General features: G+C 38.0%; 2 protein-coding genes across 7 annotated transcripts; one reads left to right on the top strand and one right to left on the bottom strand.

The window, feature by feature from the left end:
• The first annotated feature begins 653 nt into the window (after positions 1-653).
• LOC135679351 (protein FATTY ACID EXPORT 3, chloroplastic-like) lies at positions 654-8,801 on the top strand. Of its 6 annotated transcripts, none has more exons than XM_065193008.1 (10): positions 654-849; positions 4,210-4,292; positions 4,410-4,447; positions 4,572-5,381; positions 5,958-6,327; positions 6,478-6,645; positions 7,318-7,364; positions 7,488-7,525; positions 8,349-8,436; positions 8,523-8,800. In XM_065193008.1, the coding sequence occupies exons 4-10, from the start codon at positions 5,046-5,048 to the stop codon at positions 8,544-8,546; spliced, it is 1,071 nt and encodes a 356-aa protein (XP_065049080.1). In that variant the 5' UTR covers positions 654-849; positions 4,210-4,292; positions 4,410-4,447; positions 4,572-5,045; the 3' UTR covers positions 8,547-8,800. The 6 variants fall into 6 exon arrangements, with proteins under 6 accessions (XP_065049080.1, XP_065049079.1, XP_065049081.1 ...); XM_065193007.1 differs by having other exon boundaries at positions 4,410-4,480; XM_065193009.1 differs by having other exon boundaries at positions 4,210-4,447; positions 8,379-8,436; positions 8,523-8,801.
• A 70-nt stretch (positions 8,802-8,871) lies between these two features.
• LOC135679350 (vacuolar-sorting receptor 1-like) lies at positions 8,872-15,828 on the bottom strand. Its single transcript, XM_065193003.1, has 12 exons — positions 15,037-15,828; positions 12,692-13,384; positions 12,463-12,551; positions 12,304-12,373; positions 12,141-12,224; positions 11,949-12,025; positions 11,776-11,857; positions 10,352-10,434; positions 10,220-10,277; positions 9,767-9,895; positions 9,410-9,516; positions 8,872-9,192 (listed from the first exon to the last, which is right to left on the bottom strand). Exons 1-12 carry the CDS (start codon positions 15,335-15,337, stop codon positions 9,097-9,099), a joined length of 1,869 nt encoding a protein of 622 aa, XP_065049075.1. The 5' UTR covers positions 15,338-15,828; the 3' UTR covers positions 8,872-9,096.
• Positions 15,829-16,140: the final 312 nt, after the last annotated feature.

Here is a 16,140-nt window from a genome sequence, read left to right as displayed (position 1 = left end):
TCCTGCTGCAGAAGTGCATTGCAGTGATATGATAGTTCCCTGACTGACATATGAATCCCCTCTTCCTTGATGTGGTGTTGTTCTTATCATTCCTTTACTCCTGCATTCATCAGGTTTCTCTGATGAATGGTTGGTGAGTGTATTGTTGTATGATTGATAGGTTTCTCTGTTATTTAATGTAATAAATAAAAATAATAATATTTTAAAGCAAAACTTGTAAGATACTCAAGTTTAGTCTTTACATGTAGATTTGTTTCACATGGATAAGGATTTGAATTAACAGGCATCAAATTTAGTTGATTTATTTTAATAAATTAATGAGTTGGCTATTCTATCCAATTAATGATGATATAATCCTCTACTTGAACATTTATGCACACATTATCATCATATGGTCTGCCAAAGTAAATTATTAATGTCTTTCAAAATCTTGTTGGTAAGTATTATGTAATTAATTTTAAATGTATTAAATGGATGTTAATGGGAAGGAGATATGAGCTGTATATTAGGCCACGTTAAATATGTCATTTCATGACGCTGCAAGGTCAGAAATGTAAAAACGACAATCATCAGCCACGTGGCCGTCTTAGACCCGCGCGGTTCACGTTATATATTACAGTTGGTTCTCGGTCCGGTTGGGCACGCCGGTTCATCACGGGTGCGCCGAGCGCGTGTCGGGTTCGGGTGGAACGGTGTCAGACCCACCCTGTTCGCGGAAAGAAGGAAGAGGTCGAAGCCGCCGCGATCAAGAAGAGCCCCAGTCGAAGGTTTTGGACAGCGGCGGTGTCGCTCCCGACCGCAACAAATCCGTCGCCTTTTGCTCTCTTCCACCGCCTTTCTCTTGATTCCGTTAGTCTTCTCTTTTCATTTCGTATAGGGTTTATGTGTGTCCTCTTTTTTCTTTAAGTGGAGAAGGAGGAATTCTTTCCTCCGAATCCAGTCCTCGTTTGATGTTCTCAATTTTCTTGGTATCATGGGTTCTTTCTTTTTCGCCTTCATGATGATGCTTCTTGAAAAAGATGCATAGTTTATGGCTTCTTGATTGATGTCTGTTAGCTTGTGCCTTATCTTTTCCATGTCCTTTGCCACTTAAAAATTTGATTCCCAATATTTTTCGTCTGAGTATTTCCAATTATTGTGGTTCTGAACTGTTTCCCTAATCTCATCGAACAATATAAAGATCCTTCAACTGTTTTGATTTCGGTAATTTGTGTCAGCATTATCAGCCAAATGAAACTTATATTTAACTTTGATTTCGTTGCTTGCTTTGACCTATGTTTAGGTTTGGTAGAGAAAATGCTAATTCATCTACTTTGTTTCATTTTGGAATTAGTAGTCAAAGAGGCAAAATGAGAATTTGGAATTCTGAGTGCTCAATGCTTTCTTTTTTGTTGGCAGAATTGCACTATAGGAGCTTTCAATGGAACTTCTTTTACATATTATTTCTTCAAATAAAATTAGATATACACACTTGGCTATTATTATGTGTTTTCTTGAATAGATGGTGAGATATCGCAATCTATTCTCTTCGTAAATTGGTTTGGCCCATACTAATTGTTTTTGAGAAAAATTGCGTGTGCCATTGCTTAATTTCATTGATGTCCGATCTGTGCTTGAAGATACAGATACTTATCAAGCTTTTGTATACTTGGATGTTTTCTTGCGCTGGTGGAACGAAGTATGGGAGACTGCATTTGCCTCTTTGGGTTAATTTCCATCAAATTCAAGTGTGCATATTTGTCCACTATTAATTCTTGGTGGAAGTTTGGAGATCCATCACGAGTTGATTTTCCTACATGTCAGTAATGTGGTCCAGGCTCCAGACTCCAGAATTTGAAACTTTTTGGAAAAAAAAAAAAGCTTTCCTCCGCTAATCTGTGCCACCAAGGTCATCAGCATACTTAATTTTCAGCAATGATGATTGCTGAATACTCAATGGTGGCATTTGACTGTAGATTTTGACAATTTTGTCGAGCAATCGAAGCTGTCTCACTACTCATTTGCCCCACAACAAAATTGTGCTGCATTTTTTTTTTGTTATAACCTGAAAGAGTAATCTATATTTTTATTTTATGCTTGTGAAAAATTATAGTTGTTCCTTGTGTTTGGTGATGTGTTTTGTGTATTCCTTCATAGAAGACACTATACAGCAAAAAGTGGGAGATATCTGCTGGTAGCTGTCTACTTTTTAGCAAATAAACATTCATGACTGCATGTTTTATATTATAGTGAATTTGAAGTTATATCGACTAGTCTATGTTACATGGCGAAAAGTTATTTTGGGGTAGGCATGGAAATTACATAGATTACAACTGTACAAAATAATTTCTCAAGCGAAAGCATTGAAGGTTCAATATCTTGAGTCTATTCACAAATATAAATATATATTTATATTTGTAAATAGACTCTATATATATATATATATATATATATATAATATGTGCGTGTGTGCGCACGCACGCTTGGGAAAAAGGTAAGTGACAAAGGTAAAGATTTGAGCCCAAGATTGTACGATAAACCGTCAAGGTTTTACCAGCTAAGTTGACTGGCACCTTTGAGTGAGGATAAGGTAAAATTCTTATCTAATGATATTGACGGTGAAGTATTCACAAAGATGTCGAGTGAAAAATACGTCTCGTGCATTTGTATGATTCTCATCATTACATCTTTAAATTTTGGTGTTTGGCGGTGAATTGGGTATTTTTTGCAATTAGCTTCCCCGGTGAAACTGATGCATGCCTTGCGCACTCAATTGTCTGAATGAGAATGTGAAGCTAAGGGCTGTGTTATTAGGCAATAGGCTTGAATCCTCAGGGGCTAAGATTGTTGTGCTTTCAGCAGTTTATTGTTTTTAGTATGTTTAATTCATTTAAAACTGTATACTAATTTACCAATTTGTCAAAGTATGTCTTATATTATGTTTTTTTATCGGATCTCCGCTTTTAGTCGTATGAGGTATTGTAATTTACTTGAGAGTAGCTGAATTTGTATTTTGCTAATAGCTATGACTGGAACAATGGTAGACTAAGTTGTGGGATTGGTGATTTGATTATAAAAACTAGTTTGGCATTTTAGATGTGCACTTTTGGCAATGTCATGCAACAATTTCTTCGATGCAACTATTTACAAATGTGCACTTGTGTATAAGTTAATGCATGTGCTTGTGAAGGTAAGATGGCTCAGTTGCATGTAGTGCTTAGTCGATAGAACCCCTCTGCAGGTGATCAGTGTGGAACATGGTTTTTTATTCTTTTAAAGAAAGTGGTAGACGCCCGTGCAAATGCACACAGATAGCCTCAGCCTTCACTAAACGAACTAGGTGGCTGCCTATGTATGGAAGTCTTTGGCCCTGTATTGGTTTAGGCAAGATGTAGTAGAGTGTTGTTGTCGCTAATAATAGTCAACAGCCTTATTTACCCAAAGGTTAAGGGTTTGGCAGCCATATTAGTCACCAAGAAGCTATGGAAGGGCAACTCTCCTTTGTTGCATGACCTTCCAAGCCATATGGATAGTACCATTCGAGGCCCAGATGGATTGGTTAGATCCAGAAACAAGAGAGGAATCTGCAACTCTGTGTGGGATGATCTTTAGTTATAGCATCATGGTTATTTAATTAGGAGAATATTTCTAGACCATATTGATGCTAATCTTATGGCAATTAGTGTCCCTACAGATGTATAATATTTTAAGCTCTGCTCTAGAAGCATGTTTCCATTGAGATATGAATATCTTAAAATATCGTAAAATGTCTTTTTCCGATACCTGTAGGACTCCTGACAGAGATGGAATTCCTTCTACAATAGGCCAGTTGCTATTACTATCAAGATTAATTTTAGATGGTTGAACCCGAATCCATATCGTAAAATGTCTTGCTAAAAATCTGCAAATATTGTGTTCCAACTTGGTTGAATTTGCAGATTGCATTATGCTATGTCATAGTAAATTTTTGGTATGATTGTTTCCAGTGATATAGAAAACTTAAGATAATCTTCATTGCCGACGCTTTTCCTTTAGATCCCTGATTATTTAACTGATTATTTGGGTTGGATTTGTGGTTTGGTGAACTCATGTCTGCTCCTTTGCCATCTAGGTTTTGATCGATTAATTTTATATCTTTCAGGAAATTATGTATCGACAATCTACTTTATATTATGATTTTTATTGTGGGTGATCGAGCTAAATATCTTTGATATCTTGTAACTATTTCAGATCCAGTCTCTCTGCTCCAATGACAACTACGATGTGACAAAATTCAAGTGTGAAAGGAGCAGTTCGTTTCCTGCCTGAGTAATGTACTCACTTTCCCCTTCAAATTTAGCTCTTATCATGCCATGTTCATTTTTGTTTCATGGTAAGGTGATGGTGACAAGAGTAAGAGGTTAATTTTTTTCACCTTTCCAAACTTCAAGAACATTTGGAATGTTGTCTTTGGAGGCCTCATTCCAAGGTACTCCTTCTCTGCAAGCAAGCATCTTACAATGTAATTAATTGTTGCTTTCATATAGAGTTACTTCCACGGTGATGTAGGAATTATCTTTTGGTAGAACTCATTTGTGGTTTCGTGCTTTCAGGGAGGGTCGGTTTGTAAGTCTCGGAGAAAATGTTGATTCTGGGGAGGACATTTAGACAGTTCAGTTGCGTTGCGAGAGTTGTAGAGCTTAAATGCCAAAGGTGCAGATGTGCTTTCCATGTCTGCCTTGTTTGGGTGACACTGGCATATGTGCTTTTGCTTCGCCCTTCGGAGGATACGGCGGCGGTGAGGGTATCAGTTCTTTCCGTGCATCTCATGGTTTTCTCCACCTGTGTTGGTCTGTTTTCGGGTACGCTACACGTGAAGCTTTGTGCAAGTGTGGGGCCCGGGCGGGACCCGTCGAGTGTCGCTGGGGCAGCTTATCATGAGGCGGTGTAATCGGGGTGCGGAAAATTTTGGCTTCGGATGATGCGGGACCCACTGTTGCCTCCAGTCACGCGGCAGGTACGCGTTGCGGCGGAAGAAATTTCAGGTAAATGACGCAAAAGCGCTTGGGGGAGCTGACGTGTATAAAATGCAAGCTAGAATTCTCGAAGCGAGACGGAGGGAGGCGGTTACTTTCTTGCTTCGGTCTCTCCGCTATTTCGTTCTCCTCCTCTTTCTTTGTTTCGATCTCCCTCCGAGGTCGCCAATGGCCGCCTCTCTCCAAGGCTTGGTTCCCCTCCGACGCCCTGACCCTGATATTTATGGCATCCGACCGGGCGCCGACTCCTTCCCGGTGGTCGTCGCCCCCTGCTTCCTGGGTCCGGCCCATTCCCCGCTCTCGAAGAGGCGGTTGGGAGCTCGCCTCGTGTCCGTGGATCGGCGGTCGATGAAAATCATTCCTCTCGCGGCTTCTCGCGAGGAACAGGTGAGGCATAGCAATCCACCTCTTTGTGCACTATCTTGTATTCTCGTTCTTGATCGGTCGGAGCAACGGGTATTGAATTTTCTCTGTGTGCCTGGTACTTCCTGGAGACTGAATTTTCTGTTGGGAGGGTCTGGAGATCTTGTGATGGGTTAGTAGGCTGTGACTGCTCCGATATCTAAGAATGCTGGTGGAGTTGATGCCGATCTTCAGTCAATTGAGATGATTGAGAAGATTCTTGCATTCAGTTGCAAGAAAAAGAATGCAAGAAGACTAACAGATACAAGGGTATACAGGGTTTGTGAGTAAATGGGTAAAAGAAAACCAGAAAAGTAACAGTTACAAGTTCAAGAATGCAAAAAATTTCTTTCAATGCCTTCAGAACTGGCTTAATCTGAAAGATTTTGCTCAAGGTCAACAAATTTTATTTATTTAGATACTATTTCAAATATAAAGGAATGTTATCTCATCATTTAAATTGTCACTTCCAATTTGTACGCATCCACCTTTGTTTATGTGCCTCTGAGATTATTTTTAATATGCCAAGAGATGCTAATTTGTGTCTTAATTCCAATGTAGAATCGTTCAGATATTGAATTGGAGAAAGGAGCTGGGGCATCACAAGAAGCATGGAAGAAGGCACTACAACGATTCATGACTGAAGCCCTGAAAGTCATGGCCGTATCGGAAAGAGCATATGGGATTTACTCAAAGAAAGCAATAGAAATATTGATGGATACATTTGAGAAGCTCAAGATCCAAGCTGATAAAGCACGGGATGATTTGAGAATAATAGCCAAAGAATTTTCAAAAGAAGGAAAAGAATATTTTTCAGCAGCAGCGAAGAATTCTCCTGACTCATTGAGAGACATTTTGGAAATTTATGCATCAGCAAGTGACTTGAAGAACACGGCTGCCATTAGAGATTTTTACCTTGGAATTCCATATGGTATGTATGAAGATGTGTTCATATATTTGACTTCTGTGGGCATTCTTTTTATAATCTTTGTTAGTGTTCTCTTTTCTTGATCAGTTAATAGTTTCATCAGAACTTATTTTTTCTTTTATGGCCGTTTTATTTTCTTCAAATTTTGTTTAGGTTCCTTTCTTGCCGTTGGTGGTTTCATTTATTTCATGCTAACCGGAAGCATTCCTGCCATTCGTTTTGGTGTTATACTTGGCACTGCAATTTTGGCTCTGAGCGTGTCAAGCTTGAGGTCACGGAAGAATGGGAAAGCAACCTCACTTCTTTTGATAGGGCAAACTGGTTAGTCTGTTCCAACCAAGTATGGTTCCCATGCTTTGTTCATATTCAGATTCAAGCCTTAAATATGGCTTAACGTATGTGAAGTTGCCCTTGCAGTATTGCCAACGGGTAGCAAACAGTCAGGAAATTTATAATCTCTTCCTTTTTGTGATTCTTGTTTTCTTTGGTTTTAACTAAGAGGCCTGAATTAATGAATTGGAATTTGCACATTTACTGCCTATAAAGTGGGAATCTTAGTTGATGATTTTCTTGTGACTCTGAATATGAAGTTCCCATAATGGTCTTTAAAGATTTGCAATGTTCTTTTTTATTTTTCCTCTAATGTAACAAGAGATAACAGAATTTGGGAAACACTTATAGTAGCAAATCTATTAAAAGGTTGGTAAGCTAAGGAGGTACTGTATCTTGGATGAGGAGCATGGATTAGTGAAGTTTCATGAATTATGTCAAGGACCGTGATTCTTTTACCACTTACATTTAATGGTTAGAACCTTGAATTATGAAGAAACCTAATGACCATGTTGGAGTTTGTGCAAGGGTAATATGTTGCTAATAAGATAAATAATCATTCTCGTCATTTTTTTGTTGAAACCTTGTTTCGATTTTTATGTGATATTTGTTGGTTGCCATGATTTACAATCACATCTACTAATGATAGCTCTGATGCTGCAGCAATTTCCAGTATTATATTCTGCAGGCAGTGGTTGTTGTGTTCTGAGGTAAAAGTTCATTTAGTCATGCACAAATTGAAAGATTTGCCGAGAACATTTAGATGATTGTGTTGTTTTGATATTGATGTGAAATTTTGCTGAGTTCTGATGATTTATTTTTCAAAATTGCAGAGGGGTTCATTTTCAAGCCTTTTGACAGTTCTTATCAGGTTATTAGTAAGCTTAAGAACTTTAAACTTGGTTTTATTTTTCTTTTTCTTTTTCCATCATTCATCACATGTTTTCTTCTTCTAATATCAGAACCACTTGCCTTTATTAAAAAAGTTTAGAATTGTTGGATACTTTTAGTACAACAAACTATCTAAACTGGATTGAAAATTATTCTGTATTCTCCATATCTCTGTTTTTAACAATAGAATTGCATCACATGGCCCATAACATTGAAACTCCAGATAATAATTTTATTACATCCTAGTTCAAATACCTTTTGTCGTCTTACGAAAAACACACATAGTTTCATGAAGATGTGATTCAGTGTAACATTCCGATTGTATTTGTGAATGTTCTTCTTCATATCTGAATGTAACATTTCGATTACTTCCATATCACTCTTTCTGCCTGCTTTAAAAAGATCATCTTCCAAGTACAACAAACAATTTGAGGGGGTTTAGTCCATATAGTTTTTCTGATTTGTAATAAATAAATGGTATTAGAGCAATGGTTGTTGCAATACATGGATCAAGTTGTGATCATGTCCTGATGAGTCCAATATTATTAGTATATTAACTCAATTTGTTTGAGGGCTCAACCCACCTGGTTTTTAAGCTTGGATGATGGACAACGATGTTTGCTGGAAATTTACGATATTGTTTTTCTATCATAGTTTAATATTTTGCTTTGACTTCCTGGTCTAGAAAGATATTTTGTTAATATGGGCATTCAGTCTGCTTCTGACAACATCAAAGCATTAAAGCTGATTTTTTCGATATAATCTCTTTTTACTTTCAATAACGATTTTGTTTTGGTAAATAGTGGTGCAATGGTAGGTTTCTATGCCTATAGGTTCGTGATTGATCATCGTGAGGGTCCCAAGCGTGGAACAGAGTTCAGAGAGTTGGTGGTAATTTTCTTTTTTCTTCTTTTCAATCTTTGGTAATTTGAACCCCTTTTCCACCATTCTGAGCAGCTTCTTGTTCGCAATTACAGATTGGTGAAGGTGACCAATATTAATCTCTTCCTTCGCCTGCTCTTCCGTCAACCTGATTCGGAAGGAGTAATTCGCATTGCTCTTTTTTTCACTATATTCTGTAATTGTGTAGGGGCTCGTATATGTTCCATCTGTCATCATTTTGTACTTCTTTTCTTTTCATCCTTTAAAAAAAAAAAGGTGTCTTTATAAAAAATAAATTTACTGAAAAAACAATGTTTGAAAAAATTATAAATGTTTTGATAAATGAAGAATAAAAAAATCATGGTATTCCCACGACAATGTAACAGTACCATGTAAGCGGAGTTGCATGCTCTACATGTGATTTTTACCACTTGGACCGAAAAGAGATCCAACTGCAGCATCGCAGGCATGCGAATTGCAATTATCATCCTACCAGTTTCCAAATACAATGGCTGTGCATTAATAAGATTCAGCTTTACAAGAAAGGTGTCACCGACTCCCTGGCGGTTTAAGGATCAACAACAAAGCAATCTCTGCCGGAAAGAGAGCCACATTTTTCTAGTATAATAAGCTTTCTTTATAAAAAGAAATTATGCAACAAATCTAGCCTCAGATTTCACCGTGGTGGATGTGGTTTTGTGCTTCTTGATTGTCAAGTGGCATGTACTGAGCCATGATAGCCCGGATCTCCGAGTCCATGTAACTCTGAGAAAGAAAAATAAAAATAGAAGAGTAATATGAGTATACATCTAGAGATTCAAGTATACATCTAATATTGCTCCTCTCTTTTAACCAACCAACCCAGAGACTATGATAAAAGAAAGGCTCATACCGAGAACCCAAGGGTATAGAAACGGCTTTCTTGATAAAATAAAGGCTCGATAAAAGAAACACATCTATGAAGAATCTTAAAGGACCTTACCCGGATTCTGTACTTGTATACAGCATAAGCTCCGACTCCAGCGATAACCAGGCCAAAGAAGATAACCCACAAAAAGCTCCAGCCGACCTCCGTGGAAGGCTTCTTACCTGGATATATTTTTAATGCAATAATAAACATTTTGAACCAGACAACTTCATATTGGTACTTGTGAAAACTAGCTCCAATTTTTAAAGCCTATAAAGTAAATTAGCAAAAGCAAGTTTTTCCTCTTATTTCTTGTGAGTGACCCATAATAACTGAAAACAGGTGTGCCTTATGTTCCTTGTGTGCTTGGGGTAAAAGCTAAAAGATAACAAGAAAATAAAGAATTACCGACAAGGGGTTATATATACGCACTTATGCATGTGTCATGCTCCTTTATATATAATAAATCATCACCGCAGCTGCACTCATAACTACCCCAAGTGTTCTTGCATTTGCAGCCAGAACATTGACAGGCTGTCTTTTCCTTGCATTCATCAACATCTGGAACAAAACGTGATTAGAAATGCTAATAAATTAGAGAACTAAAATAACTACATTGTCGCACCTCTTGAGCTTCCTAAAAGTATTAAACAATATATGAGTCAAAACAGAAGCAACCCTAAACATGACTGATTATACCAAATGGACTCCAAGATTTTTTTTTTTTTTTTTGCAATTGAAATACATTTAAGTAAATGAGCCAAAACGGAAGGATAAAAAAACTGAACGACTGATTTTTACCAACAGCACCTTAAAAGGCATGATATGAAGCCATGTACAGCTCAAATATCTCAAAACCAACATAGAGGATCTTGGAGATAATACCTTCACACTTGTCAACTCCATCACCTTTAAAACCCGGTGGGCATTTGCATCCCTCATCCTGCATGTTGACACTGCTGCTCAGATTCTGATCAAAAGATCAACACAAGCAAATGACATTATTAAATCACTTACCACACAAGCAGAGTATGTTTTCCCCTCATGAGATTTCTTCCAACATCCACCATTGTTGATTTCACATCGACCAGATCCTGAAGCTGAAACAGAAAATGTACATGTATCCATAAAAGTCTCAACTAAATAACTCATGGTTATGCTTGTTATAATGGATGTATTGTTTTCTCATTCAAAATGAATCCAATAAAATTAGTAATTGATCGTTACAAATACGAAGAAAGGAGAATCAGATCGTTAGTAATTGATCGTTACAAGAACCTTTTAAAGAATCCTTCTAGACAAAAGATAAGTAATAATTAAAAACTACATAAAAACAGGCAACCACAAAGATCACGATATACGGTTATAGGACAAGCAAGATTGTTGCCTACAAATCAGAGGTGCTAAACTGTGATAGTCATCTGTTGCAATTTCCAAGATATAAGGGTACCTGATTTACTTAAAACTATCGAAAGATTAAGCAAGCCCGACAGAAAGTTTTCAAAGTCAACAAACAAGTAAAAGCAGGAAAAATAGGAAACCGTGAAGATCATGATCATACAATGGATGATCAAAACCTCGTCCATGTAATAGATGAGTACACTTTGGTAGATGATTTGTTACAATTCTCCAACATGTAATAGATAAGTAAATTATTTTCTATGTTGTGGTGTTACAATTCACTTTAATGATTAAAAGGTTAATCAATCTTTAAATGATCATCGACATCGATGATCTTCTTCCCTCCTTTCCCAGAAAGTCCACCCATATATAATATATATGAGATTAGATAAACAAATGCTCCAAAAGAAGTCCTGAAACCCACTTGACATTTTAAAGCCCAAATCAAATAGCTAAACAAGAACTTTGAAAACATAATGTTTCATCATTTTTTGCACCCGACACTAAACTACTTTCTGTTATGGAAAGTAACATTAAATATCAACGGAGTACAAAACCTGTTACAAACCTAATTGTGACCATCCGCAGATTCTCATAACCTTCTTTTCTGGATAATCATGGCACATTGCTTGAATATCTTAACTCATACAACAAGAATTGCTAACATTTTTTTCATCTAAATAAATTACACACTCAGCCAGTTTGAATATCTATGGTAAAAAAAAAATTAATATGTTCTTGGAAAGAAAGACCATGAAATGTTGAAGTTATGAAGATACATTTTCAGATCTAATGTTGCTTGCCAACATTTTAGCAAAGCTCCAAACCTACATAGGTGAAGCATACCTAAACCAGAAAGAAAAACGATGAAAATTTAAAGTTATAAAGAGACATTTTCAGATCCAATGTTCTTGGCTAGCATTTTAGCAATACTCCAAACCTGTGTAACTGAAGCATACCTAAACTGTTCCCAACATCTTGGCCACAATGAGAATTCTTTAATATCACTACATTTTCCATTAAAATGACAGATTGTGTACCTTCACAATGAGTGTATCCATCACCAACAAACTTCACACCTTCCACAACCGGGCACTCACATATTCTTCCACGGAAAGTATCCTGCATAAAATTAGGTAATAGAACCGGATCAACGAAATGTAAAAGTCTGTACCTGTTGTGGATATTAACTTGATGGTACAAGAATGAGTACCTTGCATGCAGTAATATTAGCGGCCTTATCCTGCCAACATCCACCATTGTTCTCCCGACATTCATTTGTTTCTATATCTGTATTGTAAAACCATATATGTTAAACACAAATTCATTTCAAATCTAATCTCCATTTGCAAAATGTTAAAGATAGCAACTTTATATCAATTATCACAAGAAACTCTAATAATACCTTCGCTCAAACAAACAGCTGGCTCAGTTGTCTCTTGGAAACCAGCGCAGATTGCTTTCAGCACTGCAGCCTTATCCAGCTTACCTGATAAAAGAAAGAAATGATAAAAAGTCAATGCGAGCAAACTGTTACAAGGCACCAGATGAATGCTTAAAACAATTACCTCGATATTGCCTATTATTAATAACAAGAGTCGGTAAAATAGTAACATCGCCACGGGAATCCTTTCCAATCTGAGAATACGCATTAGATACAAAACAGTATTATGCGAATGAAGACAAATTGCGAGATCAATAAGGAAAAGACAATGCAATGCCTTAACCTGCGCATCTTGTTCGGCTTTAAGAACTGCATTCTCTTCGTCTGCATCAGGATCCCCCATACATTGGTTTATTTTCTTCAGATCAATGCCTGAAAAAAATATATATCACATTAGTTTTATAGAAAAAATGACACATTAAGGAAAATGTAATAGTCAATCATGAAATCCTGATTCCCTTAACCAACAATGAGCCTCATCAAATGACACCAAACAAAAATATTCATCTCACCAAGTGATTTGATTACTTCTTCAGCGCATTCTTTTGTGTACTTCTTATCACTCATAGGACAACGTATTGCGAAGTCAGTCACATAATCCCACCATAGCCAAGGTTTCCCACTTTCATTAGCAACCTTAAACAAGCAGACTTGGCGCAAGTTTTGGACCACGACATCTTTCCCATCATAACCTTTGCTAAAGTCCTGTTCGGGATCGGGTGCACAATATCTCCCATGGTTGATACACTGGGATTTGCACTGCTTGCTCAAAAGAAAGGCTTCAGGGCAATACCAAGTAATGTAATGCGGGGTAAACTGGGTATAACCTTTTCTCTCTAGTATCTGTGCTGCTCCTTTGAAGTTCTTAACAAACTGTATTTGACTGTCACATTTGGGGCCACATTCATCATTACTGTTTGTCCAAAATTCATATTCTACACGATCATCAGGATGGGGTAAAGATTCTCTCCAATCTAAATTGACACTAACCATGTCGCCATTCTCAATTGCCTTCTTTAAGCTATCTCCAAAGCTTTTGCTGATGAGTGCTGAAGGAATTGTTATGTTCTGTAGATAGTCTGCCTTGTTGTCATCCTCCTCAGGGGTGTCCATTGTTATCAAAGGTTCTGCCTTGTTATCAGCAACAAGGACAGCAGCAGCTCCTGCATTCTGTGCATTCCATGCTTTTGCTGTAAAGTAACAATCTGTTCACAACAAAAGAATAACTCAATAGAAGTTAGTTCAGGGCATTGTTTCATTAAATATAATTTTTTCTTCTCAGCCCTGCATGCACAGTCAAATGAATGCACGATTCAGTGAACTTGTAAAAGTAATAATGATGCTTTCAAAACATATTACATTACTTTACTTTTTTGTTTTTTAAAATAATAAAGGAATGTTTGGCGACTGTACATAATGAAGCCAAATGTTCAGAGTGACATTCAAACAAAATGACAAAGGGTAACTCTTAAAGCATAAGGCTCCATCACCAGGGCCTCTTAATAAGATAAGATATTTGTGGTCTTACCCCAGAATAGGAGAGGATGCTTTTGCTACTTAAACCTGTGATGTACAAATCTTATAGGAACAACCTTCACATTGAACCGAGCCCCCCCTCAAGCAAACTGAAGAAAGTATTGAAGTGTTGCATCCAGGTTTGCTAAAACCTTAAATTCAATGCATTGCCAATCTAAAGAGAGTGGCCCCATGCACAAGCCTCCCATAAATATATTTCCAATTACCCCACCAATCTAAATTCAATGCATCCTAAATATAACTTATCTGTATCCACTTTACAACCAAGGATCATCCAATCAGTATGACACAAGTCCAATTAGTAAATAACAATGCCCACAGAAATTAGCAAAAGATATAATAGAAGGACATGTATAAACAAAATTCATTTGATTAATAGATCATTAGTTAATGATATCCATGCAACATACTGGACCTGAAAAAAATCAAACAAAGGTATCAGATGGTTATCACTAGTACTGATATCGAAAAATATTAGAAGACATTCCAGAACAAAACCCGCATTGCTTGCACACTTTAATTGATATGGAAAGTGCAAAATGAGGTTTCATTCATGGGTAAAGAGTTTGTCTTTTTTGTATGGTGTATACTGTATAGAGCTGTTGCATCTACGATGAACTATGTTCAATCCAAGGAGTCTAAAGGTAAATTTTAGACATGTCAAATTCTTGTAATGGGCTGGTATAAACTAAATGTAGATGGATTGTAGAATCAGTAGCTAGGAGAAGGCGATGCAGCCTCTCTTATCAGAAAAAAGCACTGGTGATTGTGAATGCATTCTGAGTGGAGCAAATTCATTCAAATAAATCAAAATAAACTAAGCATCTGCTGTAACCTTGAGCTGTCAAGAAATGATTGGAACAGGCAATAAGAAATGGGGTGTGAAGAAATTGATGAATGTACCTTGACAAAGATTTCAAGAAAATAATATAACTGTGTTGGTATCTTGTGAATGTTGTACGAAACTTCTTTTAGATTTGAAGAGGTTAATCATCCCATATCTATAGGCAAGAAACAATGAAGCAACAATTTGGTTAGCAACCATGCTGTGGGTCAACCGATGTTACTTGTCCTGGATAGGAGACTTGCCCTCGGATTTTTATTCCATTTGTGTTCAGAGTTAGAACATAATATCTCCAGGTACGAAAGCTCTATAATCTTAAAATACTCCAACACATTACAAACTCAAGAAAACAAACAGTAAAAGAAGATGCATGCACACAAAGAAAAATCACTACATTTGACAAGATTTGAAAGAGTCCAAACACATAGATAAAACACACACGATTTTTTTTCTAGGGCTCATAACATTAAGACTCACCCCCTCTGTCGACAAGAAGAAAGGTGGGGAACCCTCCTGGTTTGGATTTATAAGAGATGTCGAAATTGTCGAAGCCCTGGCAACCCTTCCGATTGGCCTTGGGGTACGCCACGATCCCCACCATCGTCCCACCGTACTGAGGAACCCCGAAGTTTCCGATTGCGCACTCGTAGATGCCCTTCAACGAATCCGGAGAGGTCACCTTCAAGCTGTTCTTCTCCACCACGAACTTCCCCCAACAAGATCCCCAAAGAAGAACCGAAACCCACACCACCCGGAGCCACACAAGCTTCCCTCCCATTCTCCCACAAATCCGAGCAACCCTCGAATCTTTAGTCCGATTAACCGGTCACAACAAAGAAACCCTACACCAATCCCCTCAAGAAAGATAAAAGAACCCTAATCTCCCACCCAAAGGAAAGAAAAAGAAGAGATCTCAGCAATCAAGAAAATTCCACGCATAAAGATTCGATGGTTAGCTCAAAGGCACGATCACGGAAGAAATCCAAGATGCGACGGAAACTATCCTTTCCAACACCGATGATTCGAAACGCCGAGCAAAACCCACACGCAAACGCAAAGCGATCGATCGACGCAAGACGGGATCAGAAATCGAATGCGAGCCGTCGAGGGGGCCGCAATCAGGGTTTGCGACGGAGGTCGGGGATTCTTGTCGCCTTCTCGAGGAACACGTAAAGAAGCCCTCGCGTGCGAGAGGAGACGGCAGCAACGTGGCGGCCGTCGCAGCTTCCTCTGTTCCGGAAGCGCTCCCTCCCTATCTTCCCATGTATTTAGTATCAAACCGACCTCCCTTGTTATTATTATTACATTAAATTATCATGGTGGTGCCCAGCGCAAGGGATGAGGAGAATGGGTTGGGTGTGTCCCAAGATCTAATGACAGCCAACGTGTTGCACGTGACCACGTGACGCGCCACAAGTTTCATTTTTGTCTGCCACGTGTCGATGCGTAGGAGCGCAACTCGGGCGGATCGTGTCGGGTGGGGTGTATTCGCAGATCCCACTTGACCGATTCAATTCTTTAATCAAATCAGCGCGGAATTCTATTGGACCCGATTCGAATTCAATTGGACCGACTGTGGAC

The sequence above is a fragment of the Musa acuminata genome, chromosome BXJ1-7 (genome assembly GCF_036884655.1).
Source record: "Musa acuminata AAA Group cultivar baxijiao chromosome BXJ1-7, Cavendish_Baxijiao_AAA, whole genome shotgun sequence".
Classification (NCBI taxonomy): Eukaryota; Viridiplantae; Streptophyta; class Magnoliopsida; order Zingiberales; family Musaceae; genus Musa; species Musa acuminata.
This window is presented reverse-complemented; position numbering and strand designations above follow the sequence as displayed.

Bases quoted from the DNA above. Each gene is read 5' to 3' on its own strand.
- LOC135679351 (XM_065193008.1), top strand. From the start codon at position 5,046: ATGCAAGCTAGAATTCTCGAAGCGAGACGGAGGGAGGCGGTTACTTTC. The intron at 6,328-6,477 runs GTATGTATGAAG...AATTTTGTTTAG, and splicing joins TTACCTTGGAATTCCATATG to GTTCCTTTCTTGCCGTTGGT. The intron at 6,646-7,317 runs GTTAGTCTGTTC...CTGATGCTGCAG, and splicing joins TCTTTTGATAGGGCAAACTG to CAATTTCCAGTATTATATTC.
- LOC135679350 (XM_065193003.1), bottom strand. From the start codon at position 15,337: ATGGGAGGGAAGCTTGTGTGGCTCCGGGTGGTGTGGGTTTCGGTTCTT. The intron at 13,385-15,036 runs GTGAGTCTTAAT...TGTTGTGAACAG, and splicing joins TCTTCTTGTCGACAGAGGGG to ATTGTTACTTTACAGCAAAA. The intron at 12,374-12,462 runs GTTAAGGCATTG...GCGTATTCTCAG, and splicing joins AAGCCGAACAAGATGCGCAG to ATTGGAAAGGATTCCCGTGG.